This window comes from Lagopus leucura, unplaced genomic scaffold (assembly GCF_019238085.1).
Source record: "Lagopus leucura isolate 7727_CA_CO unplaced genomic scaffold, USGS_WTPT01 Super-Scaffold_739, whole genome shotgun sequence".
NCBI classification, from domain to species: domain Eukaryota; kingdom Metazoa; phylum Chordata; class Aves; order Galliformes; family Phasianidae; genus Lagopus; species Lagopus leucura.
The window spans coordinates 22,091,664-22,114,831 of NW_024962255.1; the positions used below are offsets into that span (position 1 = coordinate 22,091,664).

General features: G+C 41.5%; 1 protein-coding gene across 1 annotated transcript in view; it reads left to right on the forward strand.

The window, feature by feature from the left end:
- ARMH3 (armadillo like helical domain containing 3) overlaps positions 1–23,168 on the forward strand; it is a 106,499-nt gene that overhangs the window by 5,316 nt on the left and 78,015 nt on the right. Inside the window, exons 2-17 of the mRNA XM_042862876.1 lie at positions 332–443; positions 883–939; positions 1,075–1,221; positions 2,131–2,238; positions 2,631–2,723; positions 3,067–3,141; positions 3,830–3,916; positions 8,974–9,030; positions 10,018–10,061; positions 11,735–11,795; positions 12,390–12,436; positions 12,862–12,937; positions 15,708–15,801; positions 18,563–18,664; positions 21,685–21,743; positions 23,049–23,114. Coding sequence (XP_042718810.1) covers positions 342–443; positions 883–939; positions 1,075–1,221; positions 2,131–2,238; positions 2,631–2,723; positions 3,067–3,141; positions 3,830–3,916; positions 8,974–9,030; positions 10,018–10,061; positions 11,735–11,795; positions 12,390–12,436; positions 12,862–12,937; positions 15,708–15,801; positions 18,563–18,664; positions 21,685–21,743; positions 23,049–23,114 — 1,275 coding nt within the window. The 5' untranslated portion in view covers positions 332–341. The remainder of the gene's footprint in view (positions 1–331; positions 444–882; positions 940–1,074; positions 1,222–2,130; positions 2,239–2,630; positions 2,724–3,066; positions 3,142–3,829; positions 3,917–8,973; positions 9,031–10,017; positions 10,062–11,734; positions 11,796–12,389; positions 12,437–12,861; positions 12,938–15,707; positions 15,802–18,562; positions 18,665–21,684; positions 21,744–23,048; positions 23,115–23,168) is intronic.

Below are 23,168 nucleotides of genomic sequence, written 5' to 3' on the forward strand. Positions count from 1 at the left end.
TGAAGCAGAATGGTTGGACTTGATGATCCCAAGTGTTCCTTCCAACATCTGCCATTCTGTGGTTCTGTGATGAGCTGCTTATTCTGTATCTGCCTGCGGATGAACTTCAGCACCTTTCTTTGAAATAGGTTTTAGGACTGGATGGGACTTTTGGTCTGATTTCTTATCAAGGATATTTATTAAAGCTTCTGCTTCCAGCTTGTGAGAGTTTATTAACGTAGTGAAGACATCTTTCATGGCAGAAGCAGGCTCGGTATGCCTTGAAGAAAGTTCAAGGTTCTTTAATTTTTTTCTTTTTTTTCTTTTCCCCTTGGTCTCTTGATCTCTTCAGGGAGTCCAACATGGCCCAAACAGAGAAGAAAGGTGGGCTGCTCCGGAAATCTTCAGCCTCCAAGAAGCCACTGAAAGAGAAGGTTGTGCTGATGTATGATGAGATTTTCACGGTAAGGAGCAGGGCACTTCTGGTAAATTTTATGTAGTTCGTGCTGAGGCTCTGCCTGCTGGATTCTTTTCCCATGGTAAGAATTGTACAGCATAGGCACGCACTTCAAGTTCTCCTGCTGTCATGCAGAACTCTGTAATCTGCTCTCTTCCTTAATGTCAGTTTATCCTGATGTCTGCCAGGACCACTTGTTATCTGTGTGACATCATGGCTTCTCAAGCGTTTCTCAAAAATAATCCAGAAAATACACAGAAACATCTCAAATGAGAGCTGCTTCTGTTTGCTATTCTGTTTCTGAGAATCTCTGTAGACAGTACACTCTACTGTTAGACCATTTGGTCATCCAATGGCTCTGACCTACTTGTGTAGTGATTTTGTTCAAATTCTGCCTGAATGATTTGTTATTGTTTGCTCTCATTGGCTGTTCCTTTCTCTTTCAGACAGAGGACCCCAGTAAAAGCAACCCTAGGTTTTGGGAGGAGCTGTTTCTCATGAAGGTAACAGGAACAGAACATCCTCTGATTTGCTGCTGCTGTTCTGCCTATGAGCTAGCAGGCTGTCAATGCAAAGACTTGCTTTCCTAAGGTGTCAGCAGTTGTGTAACGTGCACGATCTGCTCCTTAACCTGACAGGTCAACCTGGAATATCTGGAAGGCAAGCTGGAGGCTCTGGATGGGGAAGAGTTGATGAAGATAAAAGATAACATCAATTGCTTGTTTCAGCACTGCATCCAGGCACTGGGTGAGGAGCACCCAATCAGAGTGGTCAATGCACTACAGGTACCACAGCTGAGAGATGGGAAGTACTCTCTTCTGCTTCTGATGAGGCAATATGTTTGCCTCTGGTATCAAGCATCTTGTTCACACTACTTGAGTTGTGAGGAGAAATGGTGTCTACAAAGCAGTTGCTACGTCTGGTTTGTGGAGGTTACACATGCTCATAGTCTCTGTGGTGTTTGAGGAACAAGAGCTTGTTTCAGAATTCAAGAGGATCTGGTGCTGCAGAATAAATAGGTGGCAATGGACGGGGCAGGAGGGGCTTGTTCTCTCTACCAGCTATCATCTGGGGGCTCAGGAATACTCTGTGTAGCTTTGTCTGTCGTCTCCTTTTTCCTTCATTTTTGCCCTCCTTTTTGATTTCCTTATGGGTCAAAATTAAAATAAAACAATGGAGAATTTGATGTCAAATTTAGAGGGGAAACTGGCCGTGCTGGACACTTCTAGTTGGAAGCTATGGAGAATCATCACCCAGAACAAGAAGCTGCTGTTCTTTACCAGCACTTGCCCTGCATGGGAGACTATCCTCCTCAGTCTCGACATTTACTGTTATTAGTTCCCAAGCTGATTCTTGACAGTTTGGTGAACGCATTCATCCCAGCTGCTCTCAATTGTAGAAGTGCAGAATATAAATTTCAGATTTGGGAAGTCTGTAACGGGCATCGGGCAGGAAAGATGTGGACAAATACATTTTTCTCTCATTGTTTTCTTTCCTGAGTTCTCAGAATCCAATGTATATTCCTTAGAAACAGCAGAGGTGGAGGATATATAGCAAACACAGCTGTTTCTAGGCTGATCTGTTTGTGTAAATGTTGCTGTTTTGCTAGTGCTCTGAGAGGGCTGTAGGGCAAGTTATGTTATGGAGTTGTAGGTGTTGCCTTACATCTTATCCTCTGAATATTTTGTTTGTAGACATTGTGTGCATTGATTCGGGGCGTCCATCAGAAGAACAAATCTACTTCTGGGTTTGACATCATCAACATGCTTGTGGGATTTGATAAGGCAGAGCTTTGTATGAAGGTGAGGCCTTGCCTATGCAGAGAAACGCTTTGCACAGGAGCCGTGTTGCAGGGGCAGTGTTTTGTAGACAGGTGTGTATTCAAAAGCCCCTTGTGCATCTAGGCAGGACTTGGAGAATGATCATGATGTTATGCTTGTGGGCATAAAAATGTAGTTAACATAAAGCAGAAATGAGAGGCAGTGGTGTTAATATAGTGGTGTACGGCTGTGTGTGCATACAGTAGTTACGTCCCAGCTTAAACCAGGACGTTTCAGTTAAACCAGGAGGTTCAGTTGCTGATTGTTGGAATAACACAGCTTTGTGTTGCTATTCTTGAATCTCAGATTTATAAGAAATATTTTAAATAGTTTTAAATATTAATTCAAATTTGCACGACTGTTCTTTTTTTTAGAATCTGATGGAGAGCTTGGACTCACTGCTCTGTGCAGAAGGTTCTGAAAGCCTAAAAAGCTTGTGTCTGAAGCTACTCCTCTGCTTGGTGACGGTAAATAAAGGCTCTGCTTTTTCACCCTCTGCCTCCAGCACAGCAGACTTTTTCAGTTGCTGATAGTGCTATCATGCAGCTGTCTTGCATCAATCTGCAGAGGAAATGGGGTGCTCCGTCCATGGGTCGTTTTTTTTGCCAGAAATGACAGCAGTAGAAGACAGGGCAGATTTCCCCTCGTGTCTGGCTGTAGTGCTCAGCACACCCTTGACTTGCTGACTAAGTGAGAGATTCTGAATAAATGTGTCAGTCTGGCAGTATAATGCTGCTGTCCCTGCTGTCTGCCAGAGGCAGCTAGAGCATCATGGGAGGCTTTGAGATTTTAACTCGTGTTTGTACTTAGGTGACAGATAACATAAGCCAGAACACCATCCTGGAGTACGTGATGATTAACAGCATATTTGAAGCTATATTACAGGTAAGGGGTTTTTTCCATCTACTGCAGGAGCTCTTTTTCCATGTATTTTTTTTTTTTTTTTTTTTCAGTCTTATTGCTTTTCAGCCCTTTCAGTGCAGCATAAGTAACTTGGCAGTGCGTGCTGCTTCTGTTCATAGCGTGGTGAATAGGTAAAAAATAAATACTTATTTAGAGTAAATAAAATAAATAATTAGAATCTATGGCTCCTTACTTCAGTCTGCTGTTCTTAGTCACTGCTGAGCATTTAAGGCATTTTCACTTGAGTCATTTATCCTTGGAAGCTGAATGGATTTATGGGCTAATTTTGCAGAAGCTTCCTTTACTTGGGAAACGATTCAAAAGGCAGTCTGGATGTATGGAGTTTTTTTCTGCTCTTTGATAAATTATACTTTTTACAACTGAAGCTGGATTTGGGAAAACACAGGATGTCATAGTTGCACTGAAATGTCCAGTGGTGTTGAGAAATGTATTTGCTTTTTGCCCAGAAAGCCTGCATACATTCTGCCTGTGACAAGTAAGCTTCCCTCTGTGCAGTGTTTCTCAGAAGCACTGACACTCCCTAAGTCATAAATATCCTCTTTAGGATATAATTTGCTCTTGTACGTATTTTACAGCTATGTGTGTTCTCAGAGTTGCTGCAAGCTTCCTGAAGCAGGCCTGAAAAGAATAATGGAAGTCTTTATTTCAGATTCTGTCCAGCCCACTTAGTCGCAGGGAGCACGGCTATGATGCTGTTGTCCTGCTTGCTTTGCTGGTCAACTACAGAAAGTATGAGGTAAGTGTTGTACTGGGTAACAGAAATCTCTCTTCTCTCAGTTATTTTGTCCTGGCCTCTGGGTTATTAAGAAGGCCTAGAGTACATTTTTTAGCAGTAGAGATGGTAGCTTTTATTGAAGTTGTGGAAACTTTGTGAGGCAGTCCTATTATGCTAATTGTATCTGCCTCTGATGTGTGTGTGTATGATCAAGTGTATTTAAGATACAGTTTGTTTTGTGCATGCATGAGAAACTACCTAGGAGGTGCTCATTTCCTTTTTGAAAGTATTCTAGGGAAGGTTATAAGAGTTTGTGTTGTGCACAACTTGCGTGCTTGCCTCTTCACGTGTGACACTGCTTCTATATTATCTCCAAAGTAAAACTGGTTGTCAGTCACCTTAGGCTTCAGACTGAATTTGTGATTCAGTACCTGACTAGCAGACTGAGGGAATGTAGATCCCCAGAAGACATGCTGAAGATGTGACCAAAGAATGAACTGAAACATCAGAGCGGTAGTATTTCCAGGAGAAATCTGACTCTGCTCCTTTGCCTGATTCTTCTCTGAGAAGCTTTACTCATCTTTACTTTTAGCAACTGGTTGTGCTACTTTGTGACGTATTCCACCTTGCTTTTTTTGCTCTGCTTATCACCTTGGAAAGAAACACTTCAAATATCAAAAAACACCTAGTTGGCGTTTGCTTTTGTTTGCAGGAGGAGTGATGCTTGAATGATTGGTCTGTTTCTTCCTTACCACACCCCCTGCACTCCTGCAATTAGCAATATTTTACTCTGAGTAGGTTGACAGGTAGAAAATGTGGAAAAGTTCTGGAATATCCTCTCCTTGGTTGAAAAATTGAGGAGGGGGAACCTGTGTGATTTTGTAATTGAGCTCACTTTGAATTATGGTTAGACTTAGAGAAAAGGTGAGAGCACAGAGTACTCTCAGTGACAAGGCAATTCCTATTAATTTCCCATTCCTGTGGGTGTTATCTGAATCCAGAACTACAAACTGTTCAACCTGTGCCATGGTAACATGGAGCAGGAGCATGCAGTTTGGTTTCAGCACAGGGCTGTGAGAACAATCTGATGTAACAATACTGATGAGGACAGAGTGGGAAGTGCAGGGCTCTCACTGCAGTTTTTGCACCTGCAGCTGGAAAACTGGATTGAAATTGGGACTGTTGCATCTGTCCAAGATCTTACCTACTTAACTTGTCCTCTGAGCAAAGTATAGAATCACAGAATCATGGAATTGCTCAGGTTGGAAAAGACCTTCAAGATCATCAAGTCCAACTGCAACCTACCCATACTAAGTAACTTCTTTCCTCATTAACTACGATGTATTCATTTACACGTTCAGGTCAAAAGAGGTAGACCTGTCTCATCCCATCCCTGAGAAGTTCCCTGTGTGCTATAGTTTATCTCCTGAGTAAGGCAGAGTGCTGTGAGTACATAGGAGCTGTCCTCTGCTCTTTGCAGTAACTTTTTGAGGCATGTAATGTTGGGGCCCATTGCTGCTAAATTGTTGTTCTAGATGACTTCAAACTGTACAACCAAAGCAAATGGTTTGTGCTGATGTTTACAAAAGGAACAAAAAAGACAACAAACCAGTCCAAGCTAAGGCAGATGTGGGGTGAGGGAAAAATCAGCTTCACTATTTCCTCTGGTAAGGTGGAAACCAACTCAGCTAAGTGTTTTATATGGCAGTTGCCTGACACTGCCTCTTAGAAGTGTCGCACACTGTAAGCGATGCCTGTAGTAACATAGTCATAATTTTCTAGTTTCCCTTCCAATTGCCTGGGGAATATCAGTCCACATCTTCATTACCAGCGTGGCTGTGATCTTGGTAACTTCTCAGTAACTTCTGTTCTAGGAGTAAAAATTGTGTGTCTTTACACGGGACTTTTAAAGAGATGTCGCTGATCTGAAACCTAATCATTCTCAAAACTTGTGACAACTGTGTACTCTTCAGCTGTATTTTTTGGTTTAATGATCCTATTCCCTATCTCAGAGAAAAATTTTTTCCTTGATGCTATGTGAGAGAAGCATGAAAGGAGCATTAAATAGTTGACTACATTGGGAAATGGTGAAGCTAGCTGCTCAAAAGGATGCCAAGCAGAGGAAACACTGCATTGAGGAGTAATTCACTGTGTCCTTCTCTCAGTGTTGTAAGAGATGTCTGCTAGAATAGCAACTTAAAACATAACTCAAACAGTGACTTTTCAATAGATTGATTCCTAGATTACATCTAGGTGCTATTTTTTTTCCAGTAGAATTGTGTATTGTGTCCATCCAAAGACAGAACTGAAAAGAAAGGAGTGAAAACATTTTGTTTCTTTCTGTATTGTCTGTCTGCTGTAGTGTATCAGACAGTCCTTCATGTTTAGTTGCCTTGATGTAGTCGTCTGCTGTAGGGGGCCTGCTTTGCTGGACTCAGTGATCTCTAGAGGTCCTTTCCAGCCCCTGCAATTCTGTGATTCCAGCAGTTGCTGAAGAGACTTAAAAATACTAGAATCATGAAATTATTAAAATAAAAGCCCTTTCAGAACTTGAATGATTTTGAATGTATCTCTTTAACAAAAAGAGTCATTTTTCAAGCTCCAGTTCCCTGCAAGATGCCTTGCCTGCAGAGGAGATGGCCTCATCAGCGCTGGAGGCAAAGCTGCTGAATCATCCCTAATGAATGTTCAGGGGGAAAATCCTGCAGGGGATAATCAAGTGGACTCTGGCTTCATTTGTGTTACAGACATGAAAAAAAGTTAAGCATCTAACTAGAGATTGTATGTGGGTAGCTTGAATATTTTTTTTTAAATTTAATTTATTTTTCTGCTTTATTTTCTTACCAAAGATTTGCTTCCCATAGGTTTGTGCCAGAGATTGAGATGCATTAGAGTTACAAGGAAGATCTAGCTCCCTCTGCCACATCTGTGTGCTTCTTCACATAGCTCTCAATTTGTATGACATGCCTTGCTTGGGGATTATGGTTCTGATCTGGTTTTAACTGGCTTATCTTTTAGAAGTTACTTGGTAATCATCTCCTCCAGCTTCCACCTTCTTTGCTTTGAGCTTATTGGCGCCTAGTGGTGGTGAGCTCATAGAGGACATCTTGAGTACTCCTGCATTCCAGGAGTTTGTACCTTATCACTGAAGAGAAGACCTTAGTATTACAATATTTACGCTTTGGTGGCAGTGTGTTCTCTGAAGAGATGAGGATCATGTTATCATTTTCTTTCTGGAGGCAGCTGGAGGCAGAGTTTTTAAGTTCATGTCACCACTTCATTGACACACTCTAGAGTTTTCAGGGTGCTTATCAGCCCCTCTTCAAGGCTGTTGTGTGTTTGCATGCATTGCTGAGTGGCAGGTGTAATTTAGACTTCCAAATATTTTGCAGTAATTCCCAGTGAGAAGAAAGCTAAGGAAACTGAGATAACAGGATTGGAAGCAGGCAGGGAATATGGGGGGAAGGGCTTAGGGGTGCTTGAAGCTCATCACAGATGAGCAGGAATTAGCTGTTTGGAATGACTGGCTGTTAGGTAGATGACATGTAGCACACATCTTGGGGAGCTGAGGGCAGTGGGAGCATGAGGAGCTGTTCACAGGCTGGGGATGACAAGGATCCTGCTCACTGTCCGCTCTGTGATGGTACGGAATGTATGTGGAGGCCTCAGGGCAGCCCGTTTGTATTGGTCAGTGCAGTATCTTCCAGTTTGCTTATCTGGGAATCTGGAAAACCCCACTGCCCCTAACTCACCATAGCCCTGCTGTCTGTTGTCTGGAAGAACTTTGTTGCTTTTATTGGTCATGAATCACAGGTTGACCGAGCTTCTGACAGAGCTTCTGTGAGCTGTGGGATGGAGAGGCTTGGCCTGAGTTTCTCTTCATGATATAATGAGAACAACATAATGATCAAAATTAGCAAAACTAAGATGTATTTGAAAGAATGAAGCTGTATTTTAACTACACGTTTTTGGATTTTGCTTCTGGTTTATTGACATATTCTAAGTGGCAGAAGATCGTGGTTGCACAGAAAGAAGCGTATATTGTTACTCGATAGGAGCCTCTCCTCCAGCCTCTAGGAAATGTCTTTGTGTGCTTCATGCTCAAATGGGTTCTGTGTGATTTTTGTGTTATTTTTTGAGGTAGCAGATAGTGCAGGCTGTGACAGACTGAGCTTTGAGGTCTTCTGATCAGTTTTTTCCCTGGACCGGAGAGAAAATCTGATTCTCCCAAAGCACAGAATAATTGTGACTGTGTTGTTTTCTGATCAGTCTGATTTTTAACCTTCTGTTAAGCCTTGAGCCTAATAGTTAGATAACTGCTTAACTTGTAAGGCTCTATCTGGTGCATGTTTTGTGCTTTGCTCATCCCGTTCATTTTGGACTTACTGCACAGACAATCTTTTCTTCTCTGTCCTAGTTCCAAGTCAACCTTGTTAACTTTGCACTGACACAAAGAAAAACAAATGTACATTGCTAATCTAAAATGCTCCCTAAATTATTACACCTTATCTTTATAGATGGAGGCTGTGTGCTTTGTTCAGCTTAGTTCAAGGAATTGATATTCTCCAGAGACTTCTGGCTCTCCGTGGTATAAGCTGTTAAGTGTTGTGCTCTAACCCTGCAGCAGACGAGTCTGTAATGTTGTCATGCCTTCCTGAGTCCTCCTTCCTTTAAGCAATCTTTGTGAGGTGTTGCAGAAGAGAGATATCAGGACAGGGATGTTGTGTCCCAGCTTCACTGCTTGTGCCTGCTGCGTGTGTGTGTCACTGATAACAGGCTGTCAGGGCAGCTGTTCCACTTTCAGTGATGACAGTCCAGCTAGCAAAGGAGCAGAGACTCCATCTCTTCTCAATGAAATCAGCAGCCTGTCTGGCTGAGCAGGTAAGGAGAAGGCATAGCAGCCGTACCGTGCAGTGTGACTTCTGGTGCTTTGTGTGCATTCTGCTTTGTGAGATGGGAGGGAAATTCTTCCCAGGTGGGTAGGTAACCTTTGAAAGATAATTGCAATGGTTTCTTTTCCTGTGAATGCTGAACTTAAAACCAGTTTGCTTTCTTTCTTCTCTCCTGCTGCTGAGTAGTCAGTGAATCCTTACATTGTGAAGCTCTCTATCGTAGATGATGAGGCCACGCTCAACGTGAGTATTTGACTTAATTATTTGGTGCTGCTGGGGATGCTTTTCCATCTGAGAGGTTAACAAATGCTGTCTTAATGTCTGGTGCAAAGAGGATCTGAGAGCAGTGCTGCTGCAAAGAGCAGCAGTATGATGGGTTTCTGCCCTAACTGCACTATTGTATGTCAGGTGACTCTGGATTTGGACAGTTTGTTCATCAGTTGAGTGATGAGGGTGGTTAAAAGACTAGGTAGCAAAGAACATCCTAAGGTTGGTCTATGAGAAGTTTGTTAAATGCCTGTATGTTCCTTTGCCAAAGAGCATCTGCTCTGCAGTGCTGTGTGACCCAATTTCTACAAGTCCTCCACTCTTTTACTGTAGCTCCCAAATCAAGAGTTACCAGTCATGCTTTACATTGTAGATGCTGCCTAAATTTTGTACTTAAGCCTCGATACAAAATGTCAGTGCTCTATTGGCTAGGAGAGATGTGGACTTGCAAACTTTCCTTTAGGCATGAAGTAAAAGTGAACTCTGTGCTAACTGAAGGATGAGAGCAACTATTTTGAGTTGATTTAATTAGCTTGTCAGAGAAGGAGGACCAGTAACTGTGGAGTGGTGGAGGCTGTTGACAAGAAATGACAAGGTCATTAGTGCTTATGGCCTTTGTTTTGAGCCTTTGGGTATCTTTTCCCTAACACGCGCTTCCTTCTGGAGTTGTTGCCACACTGAGTTTTCTTGAGTAAGGTGTGCCTGGTGGCCCAAGGAGAATAAACTTTCTCCTCTGAACTTAGATAAATAGATAGTCAACTTTAAATTTTGGTGCCTTTTTTTTTTTTTTTTTTAGGCTGTGCTTTTGTTGTATAAGTGTATCTTATTAATTCAAGCAGCTGCAAGGGGAATTCTTAGCATCATACTATGGTATCTTTGGGGGCAGGGGTGCTAATGTGTGTTCAGTGTTAGTTTTCCTGCATTACAATTTGTAACATAAACTTTTTAAAACTCTTTTTGCAGGGAATGGGACTTGTAATTGCCCAGGCTTTATCAGAGTACAACAGGTAAAACATTAACATCTCTTGTTTTCAAATGCATGTGAATTGCATTCCATTTCAACATACTTTTATGAGTAAACTTATCAGTCCCTTACCAGTCCTGGTGTGGCTGCAGAGGCAGGGAATAGTTTCATGCTTTGAAGTACTTGTGGTTGTCATTGCAAGTATAAATACGTCTGTACCAGCTGTGCTGATATGCTTCAGGACAGATTTTGCTGAAGGAGAAGATTTCTATTGTATATTTTTCCTGTCATGGATTTTACCTCTATGAACTTTGTGTAAAATCTTATGGCCCAGGACAAAAGATAAATCATTTGCTGGGGACTTGTCTTATTTAACTGAAAACTGCTCTACAAGCAGATCTATCCAGGGCTGTTCATGTGCCAGATCAGAGGTAATGTTTACTCTTGCAAATGCTGGGCAGCAGGAACTCCTTCTGAGAAAAGAGCCAGGAAGGCAGCAGGAGGGATGGCACGTTCCCTAAGTCGCTTTAATAAGTAACAATACAAAGTATCCAATCCAAAGTTTTCCTAAGAAAAAATATCTTCAGAAAATTGCAACACATAGCAGTTTTACCTGAGTAACCCTAAGTTTTTTGGGGGGCAGAAGAATTCTAAAAGTATCCAGGAAGTTGTTTTAATTCCATTTGAATGTACACTGTTACAGATATACCCACAAGATGATGCAAGTGAACAAATCACGTAAATACATTAAACATATTAAACATATATTAAAAATATATTAAACATCTTTTGTTTTACATTCACTCACCTTCTTTTATTCTGACATGTTGTCTTGGGTTGTGGTTTGTTTGCTTATCTTTCTTTCCCCTTTCTGGAATTTTAGAATTGTTTTCTTTGCGTGATGCAGAATGTGTAATTGGATTCCTTTATGAAAGACAGAACAAATGGCTATGTGAGCTCTGCTAGCCCATTTCAATGTCACCTGAAGCAAAGAGCTTAAATTTGAGATGTCCAACCTGTTTGTTGGCTTCTTGTTCCAAAGTCAGTCCTATCAAGGGCCTCCTGCCATGGGTGGTGGCTGCTGTCATGTTTCTGGACCACGTCTGTGTGCATGGTCTGACCCTTGCTTATGTTGTCATGTTTACTAGACTGTTCAGGAACATCCTTGTGCTTTCTAATATGCCCTGGAAGTAAGGCAGGTGGGAACAGACAGCTGTCAGCAGAATGGTTCATTTGAACCACCTTTCAACCTGTTGTCTTTTGGGAGATGAATACAGGATCCGACAGGATTGGGCCGTGTGAACCAGTCTCATGGTCTTCATGGGTTCTCCTGGCCGTGGTGATAAAGTGTGGTTTACTCTGGCTGCTGATAATTGAAAGGAAAGTACCCTGTAGTTACAGGCTGTGGTTTACTGTGTGGTTAGTTCAAGACAGAATTTGTGAAGTCACTTGATACACCCCTAGTGTTAGACCAGACTGGATATATCCTGTGTAGCAGTTCAGAGTCGTATCTTTCAGCACCCTCACTTTAAACAGTTTGCAGATATTTTCATATCCTCTCCTCCTCTTTTACTGGCTTCTTAAAAAGCAGTTTTGAATGTTGGAACTTTCTCCCACCTGCATCCTGATCAGATAAAGTTGTGATGTGTGGATTTAAAGAAGAAAACTGTAGTTACCTTTCTAAGCTTGAAGCTTCATCCTGATTTCTTTGTTCAGGCAATACAAAGATAAAGAAGAGGAGCACCAGAGTGGTTTCTTCTCAGCCCTAACTAATATGGTAAGCAAGGATGCAGTGTTGTTCTATTCTTAAAATAAGGACTTCCTGGAAGTTCAGCAGGTGGGTGAGAGTTTCCAAAAACTCAGCTTGGAATGTTCTGCTGTAGGAAGGATGCACTGATATGATCTAAACCAAATACAGCTGAGGTAACTGTATCCTGAGGAGCATATTGCTGTCTGGATGAGAAAGTGCTTTCAAAAATAAGGGTAGTTCAGTGATGACAGCTATCTGTCAGGAGTGACGTGGGTAGAACTGCTATGCTTTGGGGCGCACTGGCAGGAAGTGATCTGTTGTCTTCTCATAGAACCACAGGCTAATCAAGGTTGGGATTTAAAATACACAGTTTTTTCTGTGTCTTGACAGATTAAGCATTGGGCAGCTACAGAACAAAAAATGTGTATGATCATCCTGTTCTGTCCTTTGTGGAACTTTCCCAATTTGTATTTCACTGGATTTGGAATGTAAGCTGCATTTGTGCTGTGGATGAGAACATATCTCACAGGGCATTCCAGGCGTAGTTAAATCTGTGCCTTCCCTCATGCTGTTCAGTAGCTTTCAAAAATTCCTCCTCTGCTATACTTTTTCTCTCCATAGGTGGGCAGCATGTTCATAGCAGATGCTGATGAGAAGATATCAGTGCAGTAAGTGTACAGATGTTATTTGCACAATGAGTGACAATTCACTGCTCTGATCAACGTGATCTTCCCCATCATGGAACTGTTTAATGGAACAAAACAAATAAAAGGGGCAAGTGGTAAATACCAGGGTGTGTTGTGTCTGTGCAGGCCTCTACCCTGAAAAGAAAGGGCTTTAAAGACGAAAACATTGCTTGAGAGTGAGTAACAAGGAAGCCGTTCTGCAGGAGAAGAGCAGTGACTGTAGCTGAAATCTAAAAATAGATGTATTTGTGCACTGCTCAGTACTGCTAATAATGAAAAATAGTGGATTGCAGGGGCAGAGTTTAAAATGATTGGGGAAAAAAATATTCTTTCAGAAGCCTTGCTCAGGATTCTCATCTGGAGTTAGCCCTTAATTAACTGTGCTCTTGTCTGTGTCCTTTCCACAGAACTAATGAAGCAATCCTTCTGGCCCTCTATGAAGCCGTCCACTTAAACCGGAACTTCATTACAGTTCTGGCACAAGTGAGTTTCAGTACTGTGTTTGTCTTTTTCTTTCTATTAGATGTCTTTTGAAATTAAGAAGTCAGTAATTGAATTGGTGAAAAGAGAAGTTTCGGTTGTGTTTTTGTTTTTGTTTTCCCCCTCTGGGTTCTTCCACAGATGCAGATGGGCGCAAAAGATGAAAAACAAACCAGGGACTGGATTTATTTCTAGGAGATGCTTCCTGCCTTGCCAGAAAATGCTTCAAGTGTTGAGGGCACAGCTTGTGCTAGGAGCCATTTTTCCCACTGAATGGAAGGACTGTGTAGAGTTTGTGATACTGCCATCAGGAGGATGCAGTGAGTTGACTGTGGCAGTAAGAGTGCTGCTATTGGAGCAGTTCATACACATGATAAATTAGAGATGAGGGGAAGAAGCTGATCGACTCCAAGCTGGATTAATTTTTCTGTCTGGATGTGCACATACCACATGTTGTTGTTTGTGTCGGTATCCTTCACTTAGGAAGTCATCAATGACTGCTGTCACGACAGAGCACTTCTCCTTGTGCTTTTTGTGGTGAAGAAGCAGAGCTATAGCAGTGTTCTGAGAAGCAGTGGGGGCTGCCCTGTACCTCTGAACACAGACCTCTGGATGCTTTTTTTAATTGGTATATGAATTTGCAAAGACAGTCACCATGAGGGAGAAATGCTGAGTCTGTCTGATCTGATGATGGTGTTGTGGCTGGCTGTAGGAATGGCTTGATGAATCTGAGAAGGCATTACAGTTTAGTATAGTAATTTTGTTTTTTTCAGGTACTACTAGTAATCTGTGTGGGGGGGGAAAAAAGTTAAGGCCTTTCCCCAGCTACTTCAGCTCATCAGAGTGCAGCAATGCATGCAGAGGAACTTTAAAGTAAGGCTGATGGAACACTGGAACAGACTGCCTGGAGAAGCTGTAGAGTCTCCTTCTGTGGAGATATTCAAGACCCATCTGGGCATCTGCCTGTGTGGCCAATTGTAGGGAACCTGCTGTAACAGGGGGCTTGGACTCGATTCTTCAAGTGTCTTCCACCCCCTGTGATTCTGTCACTCTGTGTAATACACTACTAGCTAGACACATGGCACAAAGGAGGGAGTGGGCCTCTGGGGAGCTCCTGGCAGCGGTGTTGATGGCAGAAGACTGATAGGCAGAACTATGAACTCTTTAGAAAGCTTCTGTTGTGGGGCTGGTTAATTCGCTCAAGTTGTTTGCTTTTTGCAGGTTGTTCATTCCAGCTGCCTCCGAGAGACTTCTGCTTCTAGTTGTGTAATACCAATTCAGGCCTGTATGTGGCCAGGATATCCCTGAGGGAGAAGAGGGATAAGAGGAGAATGGGAAAAGAGCAGCTGGCGTAAAAGCTCTTGCATTAATAGTGAAAAAATAAGCTAGTTATTTGTGAAAGTGGTAGCTGAAACAGCCACTGTTTAGTGGACCTGATTGAAGTTTGGTTCTAATGTTGTTCTTGGGTGAATTGCATGTAATCCCTCTTTTAAGAGAGGTCAAGGTAGGGCATACTGACTTTTGAGAAACTTCATGGAAGCTGATGAGTGATGAGCTCGTTTGCATCCACTGCTGAAAGAGGGACTGTGTGAATGACTGCCTGCTCCTATAAGAGCTCATAGGAAGAACTGAGGTATAGCTGTGGTGATGCCTGAAGTGTTAATTGCTCTTGTGTTTACCAGCTTGTTGGTCCTCAGTTTTTGCTGCTAGGTGGCACTATTATCTCTTAACTGACAGTTAATTTTTGGGAAAGGGAAGGTAAACACCATAGCAAAACATATGAAAGCAAGCATGTTTTATGTAAGATTTTCAATGATAAGCTGGATCTTAAATTTTCAGTTAGTACATGTAATTTACAATTGCCTTTAACTGGTGTAGTATATGTCTGTGCTTCCCATAAAATACGTGTATTTATGGTAGCTCATAAAATGAGATATTCAAGGGCAGTGTGGAGGCTGTCCGTTTGTGAAGAAAGAACTGATGTCAAACCAGTAGTTCTATATCCCTTTCCTTTTTGAAATTGTGATGATGTATTAAGGCAGATGATACATTTATGTAAAACTTGCCCTATGAAATGGACGCTCTGCTTGGCAGGCAGACTTAAAATAGTGTGGCAGATTGCCATCTTTGGATGGAGCTGGGAGCTTACAAAGAGTAAAGTCAAAGCAGTAATTAGGCAGGCAACTATTAGCAAAGATGAAATGGACTGAGTAACTGACTGATGGAAGCAGAGAGGATCAATGATGGTAGTGTTCTTTATGTTACGCACTCTTTTCCTCCGATGTCTGAGCTTTACAGGGAGAAACAAAGAAATAAATTGTCATCATCTTTGAATATGAGCAGGTGGAGGGCAACGGGGTAGAAGAATTTGCTTTTAGGAAGAGAAATAAAAAGATTGTAGAGGAAGACTTCAAATGCACACCCTTGGGTTGGCTTTGGCGTGATGAGAAGCTGTAAACAGTGTAGGCTTCTGCTTGCCTTTTCCCCTTCTGTGCTGGAGAAAGGCATGTTGTCTGTCTGTTGGGGACAGCTACTGCTTTGTGATATATTTGTGTGTTTTGCTGAGTAAATTAATTGATTTACTGTTCAGTTGTAGATATCCAAGGTTGTAAAGTGCAGCTTTCCTTGTCTGAGGAGAGTTTGAAGTTTCCTGAGATTTCACTGAAGATGTGTCTGTTGTGTGAGAGTGTGGAGCAGTACAAGCAATGATCCATGTGACTTAGCCACAGGGAAGCTATTAACCTGTCTATGTTTGGGATTTGTTTTCTGTTAGAGCCATCCTGAAATGGGGCTGATGACAACGCCAACAAGTCCAATTCCAACAACGCCTGTCACTCCACTTGGAACCACCCCACCTTCTTCGGATGGTAAGAAATGTAATGATATCCTGGAGATGGACAATTAACAATAGCTGGCAAAGCTCTTCCTCAAGATAGCAACTAATGAGGTCTGTCTGGTGCAGATGTAACCTGGTGTTCTCTTCCCGGGGAGATCTGCCCCAGGAACACAAGCAAGTAATATTATTTGGAATGATTTAAATTGTTTGAAAGATGTTTAGCGTAGTTTCTATTTTGCCTTGTGTGTTTCTTAATGAGGTTGTGTTGGTGTTCCTTCTGAAAACAGTGTTGTCCCTGTATCTGCATGAAGGCACACCCAACCTGTTAGTTATCCTACATAGGCTTTTGCTTTTGAGTATTTCTAGTGTCAGGTTCTCTGCCTGGGGTTATTTGCCATTGGAGCAGATTTACAGACGGTCGCAGTTTGCCATTAATGCACTTGTCCCCAGCTTTGAATTAACTGGGATTTGAATCCAACCCAGGAGTTGAGATATTCCTCCCTCTCGTTGTCTTTCATCTCTCAGGGTTTGTAAATGACTGCTTGTGCTGAGATCTAAATGAGATGTTATGTGCTCAAATAAATGTACTTCAAAATAATTGAGAATAAAACCCTTCTTGTTTATTATGGATAGTTGCAGTCCAGTTTAAGAGAAGAAATCAAATGGCCACCTACTCTAATGGCATAGATCTGAAGAAAGAATTCAGAGGAAAAATAGAGTCACTTTGAATAGAGCATAATTTGGTAATGTTTAAGGGACCAAGCAGCCCGGGTTACTTAGTTATATCAGCCATTCAGGTCATTTGATATCCTGGTTAAAGACGATCCTCCTTGTGGATGAGTTCTGTCTGGTTACCATGGATATCAGAAGCTTCAGTTAAAAAGCTCCCTGTGTCTCAGGTCTCCCTGTGCTTGTGTGCTACACGTTTTGTGCAACGTAAAATGTAGAGGGACGGGCATTTTGTGGGCTTGTGTTCGACATGTACGTTGCAAATGTATCCATGCCCACGCTGTATTATACAACTGAAAGAACTGATGCTTAACCACATCTACAGCTTCCTCATATTCCTTTCTTTTTTTTTTTTTTTTAATTTATTTACCAAAAAACAAAAGCAAAGCAAAAACTCCATCCTGCTTTCAGCAGAGGCAGTGATGTTAAGGAGCTTGAGGCTTCCTTCTGCATGCAAGGCTACTAGGTTTAAGGACTGGAGTTGATCCTAGCGTGCAGGAATTACACTGGGAAGTATGCGTTATTTGTATTAGCTGTCACCTTGATGATCCCTGCACTGTGATCCTTATTATTTTTGGTTTTTGTTGACCTCAGCTTAGTTATATCTCAGTGGTACTTCTTCAGTACTGCTGTTATTTTAAAGGCATGTCAGAATTTTCCTCATTTTCTCATGTCTTGCAACTCAGCTTTAAAATTTGCCTGTGGCTGAGAGTTAGTAAGAGGCATTTTTACTTCGGAATGAAAAGATTGCTTTCTTCTTTTTCATGCATTTGAAAGAATAAAAGCTTGGTTGAATTATTTCCAAGTTTCAACAACATGTAGAAATTCATCTGTGATTCTCAGGCATTTTTTAATGCTGACTGGAATTAAAAATGGGTTCATATTCTGGCTTGAAATTTCTATGGTTGTTAGCCTTTAATGTGAATTAAAGCCTTTTAAAGTTTCGGAGCACTTGGGTAAAAAATGCAGTGTCTGTGCCATGAACCAGGGTAGGCAGTGATGTGATCTTCAGAGCAATTTCCTCTTTTCTTTAAATGAGACTTTTTCTTGTAAGTGTTAATCCATAATATGTAAATCAAGTGTGCCTGTCACCATACTTATCTAAATGTCACTTTGCTTACTGTTGTTAAATATTCATTCATTGTGTTCATTGTAACAGCTTTGGAAGGACATGCTGGAGATATAAATACGTTTTTTCCAGTTTTTTTAGTTGATTCCTTGAGCTATTCATAGCACTGGGAGTTAAAGAGTTTTCAGTGTCATTGCTTGGACTTTGCCAACAAACTGGCCATGCTGGCAACCTGTTAGCTGTGCTGCAGTTTCAGGATTGAATGGACTAAAACAGCTTGGGGATGTGCAGCCCTCAGAAGCTAAAAGCCCCATTATCGTTTCTTTGATGTGATTTGAACAGCTAGGTTACATTGATCTATTTGGCCTGTTGTTTCCAAGGGCTATGATTTTGTATTCAAGGATTACACAATCCTGAGCTTCATGAGAACCTTTATTTACTGTGCAGTGGGTCTCTCAGTGCTCAGTTCTAAGAATCCTGCATCTTACTCTTGGTTCATCCCCTGCATTTTCCTGTGCCTGCATATCCTTTGGTTCCAGGGCTAACTAACCTTATTTACGTCATTCCAGGGTTACGAGGTATAAATCTTGAATTGTAAAATACACTGTTAAATCAAACCTTTTTCTCATAGGTAGAATAACATATGGGACCTAAGTAGGTATTGGTGAGAATGTCTTGAGCTCCCTAGGTTAGGAAAATTGATAAGTGCTAAAATAGAAAGTTTGTCTCCCCTGAAGTGGATAGAGCCGGACAGAGAAGGATAGCACTGCAGAGCATCCCATCCTACCCTTAGGGCAGGAGAAAAGATTTTTGGGGTAGTACCAATCTTCAAAACAAAATCTTTGCGGGATGATCATATAGCAGGATGAAGAACTCAGGTGACCCTATGGATAAGTTGATTCTGTCCCAGACTTATGGGTCTGTGACTTTGTTCTCTGCATGCTTCTGTTTTGTGTTTGTGGAGGATAAGTGTGTCTTATCTGTTTTGTTCCAGTTATAAGCTCTGCAGAGCTACCTTTGGATGCTGATGTGCAAACTAGCAACTTGCTGATAACCTTCTTGAAGTACAGCTCTATTGTGATGCAGGACACAAAAGGTAAATAAATTCTGTTGATGTAGCAAGCAGTATTTCTTGAAATGGGGAGGGCATAGGAACACATGTCCAAAAATAAAAGCTGGATGCAGGCCTTTTGGATGACTGAAGGTGCCACCTTCTGAGAAAACGAAATGATTTCTTATTGTGAGATAACAGTTATGTAAGAGTAGGAGAGAATGAATGCAAACAGAAGAGAAGTCAACTATGGGAAGAACGTAGTAATAATAACAGTACGTAATAACCAAGCCTTTCCCTGTGCAGGAGTTGTCAGCATATCTGATTTCAAGCCCTTGCTCAGAGAGGGGAAATTGTGCACTGGATATCTATTTTAAAGAATGTTTAGTCTGACACATGAGGCAAAGCTCAGCATTGGAAGGAAATATTGTCTTTGTCCTTTGGTACTTGCAGGTCAAACAGACATCTTTAATTATAAATGTGGCAGCAGTGATCTTCACTGTACTGCCAATCATTTGCTTGTTGAGATACATTCCCATGCTGTGCCTTTTGTTTCTTCTGATCACTTTGGAATGGGGCTCATTTTGTTTTGCTGGAGTTGAAGCTTGGTCACGCTCAGGTACCTGAGGATCCTCTTGTGCTCAGCAATTGTAGGGCAGGACCACAGCCTGAACATAAGTGATCTTTTTTGCTGTATTTGAGCCCATTGCCAACTTATACTGCTTTAAGTTAAACATAATAGCTGAAGAAAAGTAAGAAGACTTCTGTAGAGCTATGATGAGTTGATTATTGAACGTGATAAATGCTTGTAAAAGAACGCGCTGTATAGGAGAGTTTTCTTGTGCACAAACTTGCAGGAAGTTGTTTCTGGCAGTCTTGTTCTCGTTCAGTATGCAAGCTAGTTGAGGAAAAGGTGAATAATCGAAATTTGGACTAAAAAGTACTTCATGGCAGTATCCAGCAGGTGCTTTAAAACCAAGGCAGAATCAAGTCTACCTCTGTTTTTTCTGAGAGTTGTTTCTGGCAGGTTGAATAAGATGCTGATAGAGGAGCATCGTTTTTAAACTATTTATTCAAGTGTTTAACTACCCTTATTGTGAAAAAGCTTCATGTGCATCCTAAGTTCTTTAGTGTGATATAAATTAATTACTGCTTGTCTTCCCCGAGACGGATATTGAGAATGGGTAATTTCTTTCTTCTTTGTGACAGCCGTTAAATATTTGAAGTCTGCTTTCATGTTTCCTCTTGCTTTTGTCTTTAAACTAAACAACCTCAATCTTTGTTCAGTCATTTTCTATAGATTGTACACTTGAGGACGTGTACCAGCTCTCTAATTATTCTCATTTGCTTATTTCAGGGCTCCTCTTGCTGATTGAAGTGTATGGAACAATTTTATGTTTTTAGATTTAACTGTTGCACTTACTAGTCACTGTAGTATGGGAAATACGCATTGGTCCTCAGGAACTGCCAAACTAGATTAGTTTCAGATGGAATGAGATCTGATAGAAGTTCTGTACTTAACAAGCCAACTAAGGATGAGTTTATTCTGTTATGTGACAGGGCACGATGCTTCCTTCTCTGCCTTGGTGCTAGTATGTAAAACATCTGAAGGTTGTGTGGCTGATAGACAATGTCCTTGCCTCTGTGACAGATGGCAGTTTGTATCAGTAGTTCTACTGATCAATCATACGAAGTGTTCCTTCCACACTGCTGCCTATTAATATAATTAATATCCAGTAAGGATATATTGGGTTCTGCCTAACTTTTTTTTCTTGTGTAGAAGAAAGCATTTGACAAGAGTATAGTAGCAAGGGGGGAAAAGGAGAATTTTATTTTCTCTCTGTCTTGAGACAGGTGGGAACACAAAGAGGAGACTGGTTTGTTCTACTTCCAGGACTAGGCAGCTGTTCCAGTTCTATCCCGGAGAGCATAATTTAATAGACAGCATTCTGCTAGATCCTCCTCTCTGTTTCTCTCCTGTGCCAGTCAGAGGCAGCTGCACTGGGAGAAACAAAAGCTCTGTGTTATTTTTTTTTCCCCATCTGTAAAATAGGGTTCATACTGCTACATCTCCCTGTGGGAAGTGGTCTGCTTTGTTCCTTTAATGAAGAGTGCTGTGAAGGTACAGAGCTTCTGTGCAAGTAACTGCCTGCGTGGTTGCCCCATAACTGCTGAAAATGGCATGATCTTCACAATGTGTTGGCTGAAGGCAGAGTCCTTAGTGTGGAACAGGAGCCTTTACAGCATGGTCCCCAGAGAGAATCTTAGCAGCACCTACAGAAATATACAGTGAGGCCTTACAATAGGAAAATAACAAGGCTCCAGTGTATCACAGTTCTTTGAAGCCATTTTTCCTGCTTTGCTGGGGTAGAAAACTTTTCACTTAAGCATTTAAGCTGAGATGAAGAGACATGGGAGAGATTTTTAACACTCTCATTTCAAAATTCCTCTCGTTTTACGCAGCATAGCAAGACGAAATCAGCATAGTTCAATTGCTGGTTGCAGGACATGACCAGGATGGGACTCTGGCTTAAAGTGCTTAGTCTTTGCAGACTTCATTTCATTCATGGCTTTACATAGGGCAAACGAGGTCATGTCTCTCAGCAGTGGGGTTAAAGCTCAGGGCATGAACTCTCGACATGCTTGTTCTGCTGTGCTGTGCCTCTACCAAAACTTGGCTTGTTTCATAACCTACTGCAAAACTAATGTTTCTCCATCTTACCTTAGAGAGTACATATACATAAAAAGTACACATCCACTGTGGCAGGCAGGGAGTGATTGTATGGAATATCTGTGAAAGTAAAACTGAATGAGAAAGAAGCCTCATTGATATTTACAGCGGTGATGGAGATTCAAATCAGAAACTTGGCTGTTCACAGAAGCAGCAGGGAAGACTTCATGGAGTTTAGTGTCCAGGCTGGAGGGTGAGTGCCCAGTGGGAATACCTACACTATTAGCTATTGTGGAGGAAGAAGTATTAAAACTCTCCTATTGCAAGAGCTTTCTCTCTTCAGTATTGCCAAGCTTGTATGGCTCATGCAGGAATTGTTTTTGCTTCTTTGCAGATGAGCACCGGCTACACAGTGGCAAGCTGTGCCTGATTATCCTGACATGCATAGCAGAGGTATGTTTCTTGTGAGACTCTTCAGCAGATGGTGTGTTTCAGGGCCCTATCTGCATGCACATCCCCTGCCTCCTGTTCATTGGGAGCTGAAGATCTGCAGTAGCTGTTAGTTATGAGACCCTCAGGCACATAATGTTTTGCTGATAAACCTGATGCAGTACTGTTAAAATATTCTTAAAAATTGGATCATTTTATTTGATTTAGCCAACTCACAGGGACAAAGAGAGAAAATAGTGAACCTAAGCCTGTCTCACTTAGCTATTAAGTGCTTTTAGATGAGTAATATGTGAATGTCTTTCATCTGTGTGGTGCTTATGATAATCATGGGCAGTGCTGTATCTTATCTGCCAGAGAAGGGTTTTATAAGTCAGAAAGAGTATTGCAGTTACAGAATGGTAGGAAAGCTGGCAGTAGGATGAGAAGACCAGCAGTGTCAGCAGTCCTGGTGAAGGTGCTCCAGTCTTCTGGGAAACAGATAATAATGGCCTGGCTAATGGCTTGTCCTGAGTGGTGATGGAGCCTGCTGGGCATTTGCATTTTGCTTGCTTGCAAGTAAAGACCTTTCATTCTTAGCAAAGAATAAAAAGCAGCAATATTGATGGACAGCTTGAGAATTCTGAAATAGTGTTTCTTCAGGGTGCAGCATATGCATTTCTGATATTTATAATTGATTTTGGCCTTCTTCAGATGTGCACATAGGTAATATAAGAAATGCTTAATTCTTATATTATTTCTACGTATCAGGGCATGCTTCAGCTTTGATATCAGAGAGTGTACTTAATAACCAGCCTGACTGTGCATTGCCTGGAGTAATAGTTGGATTTGTAGCTGGACTTGAAACGAGTTTTGCCTGAGGTGTGGGACAGCTGATTAACCTACTTGCTAGCACATGTGTGCAGGAACTTCTGGCATGATGGCTCCATCAAAAAACTGATAGAAACCATGGTGGATAAAGTTACAGGGACTTGTGTGCATTATATAGCACTTGTTAAAATCTTGATGCTGCAGCACGTGCAGTCTACAGTTTTGATGAGCAAAGAAATAAAACAGAAAATAGACCTTGAAGAAAACAGCAAATAGTGCAGACTGTGACGTGGAATTCAGATCAGGAAGATTTTGCCTTTGTGGGACTGAAAACACGCCTGGGAATAAGAGGAGGTTTTGAGGGTGTTTTCAGCGTTACAGCTACTTACTGGGAGCTCTGCACCTGAAACGTGTGGTTTGAGAGGCAAGTGGAAGTTAGTGGGCAGGTAGTTTTTTATTCATCACTCTTTTTCTTTTTTTTTTCTTCCTTCTTTTCCATAGGATCAATATGCTAATGCTTTTCTCCATGATGACAACATGAATTTTCGAGTAAACCTGCACAGGATGGTGAGTTTTTCCTGTGGATGCTTTGCTTTTTCTCTTTGGGATGAGAACATGGGA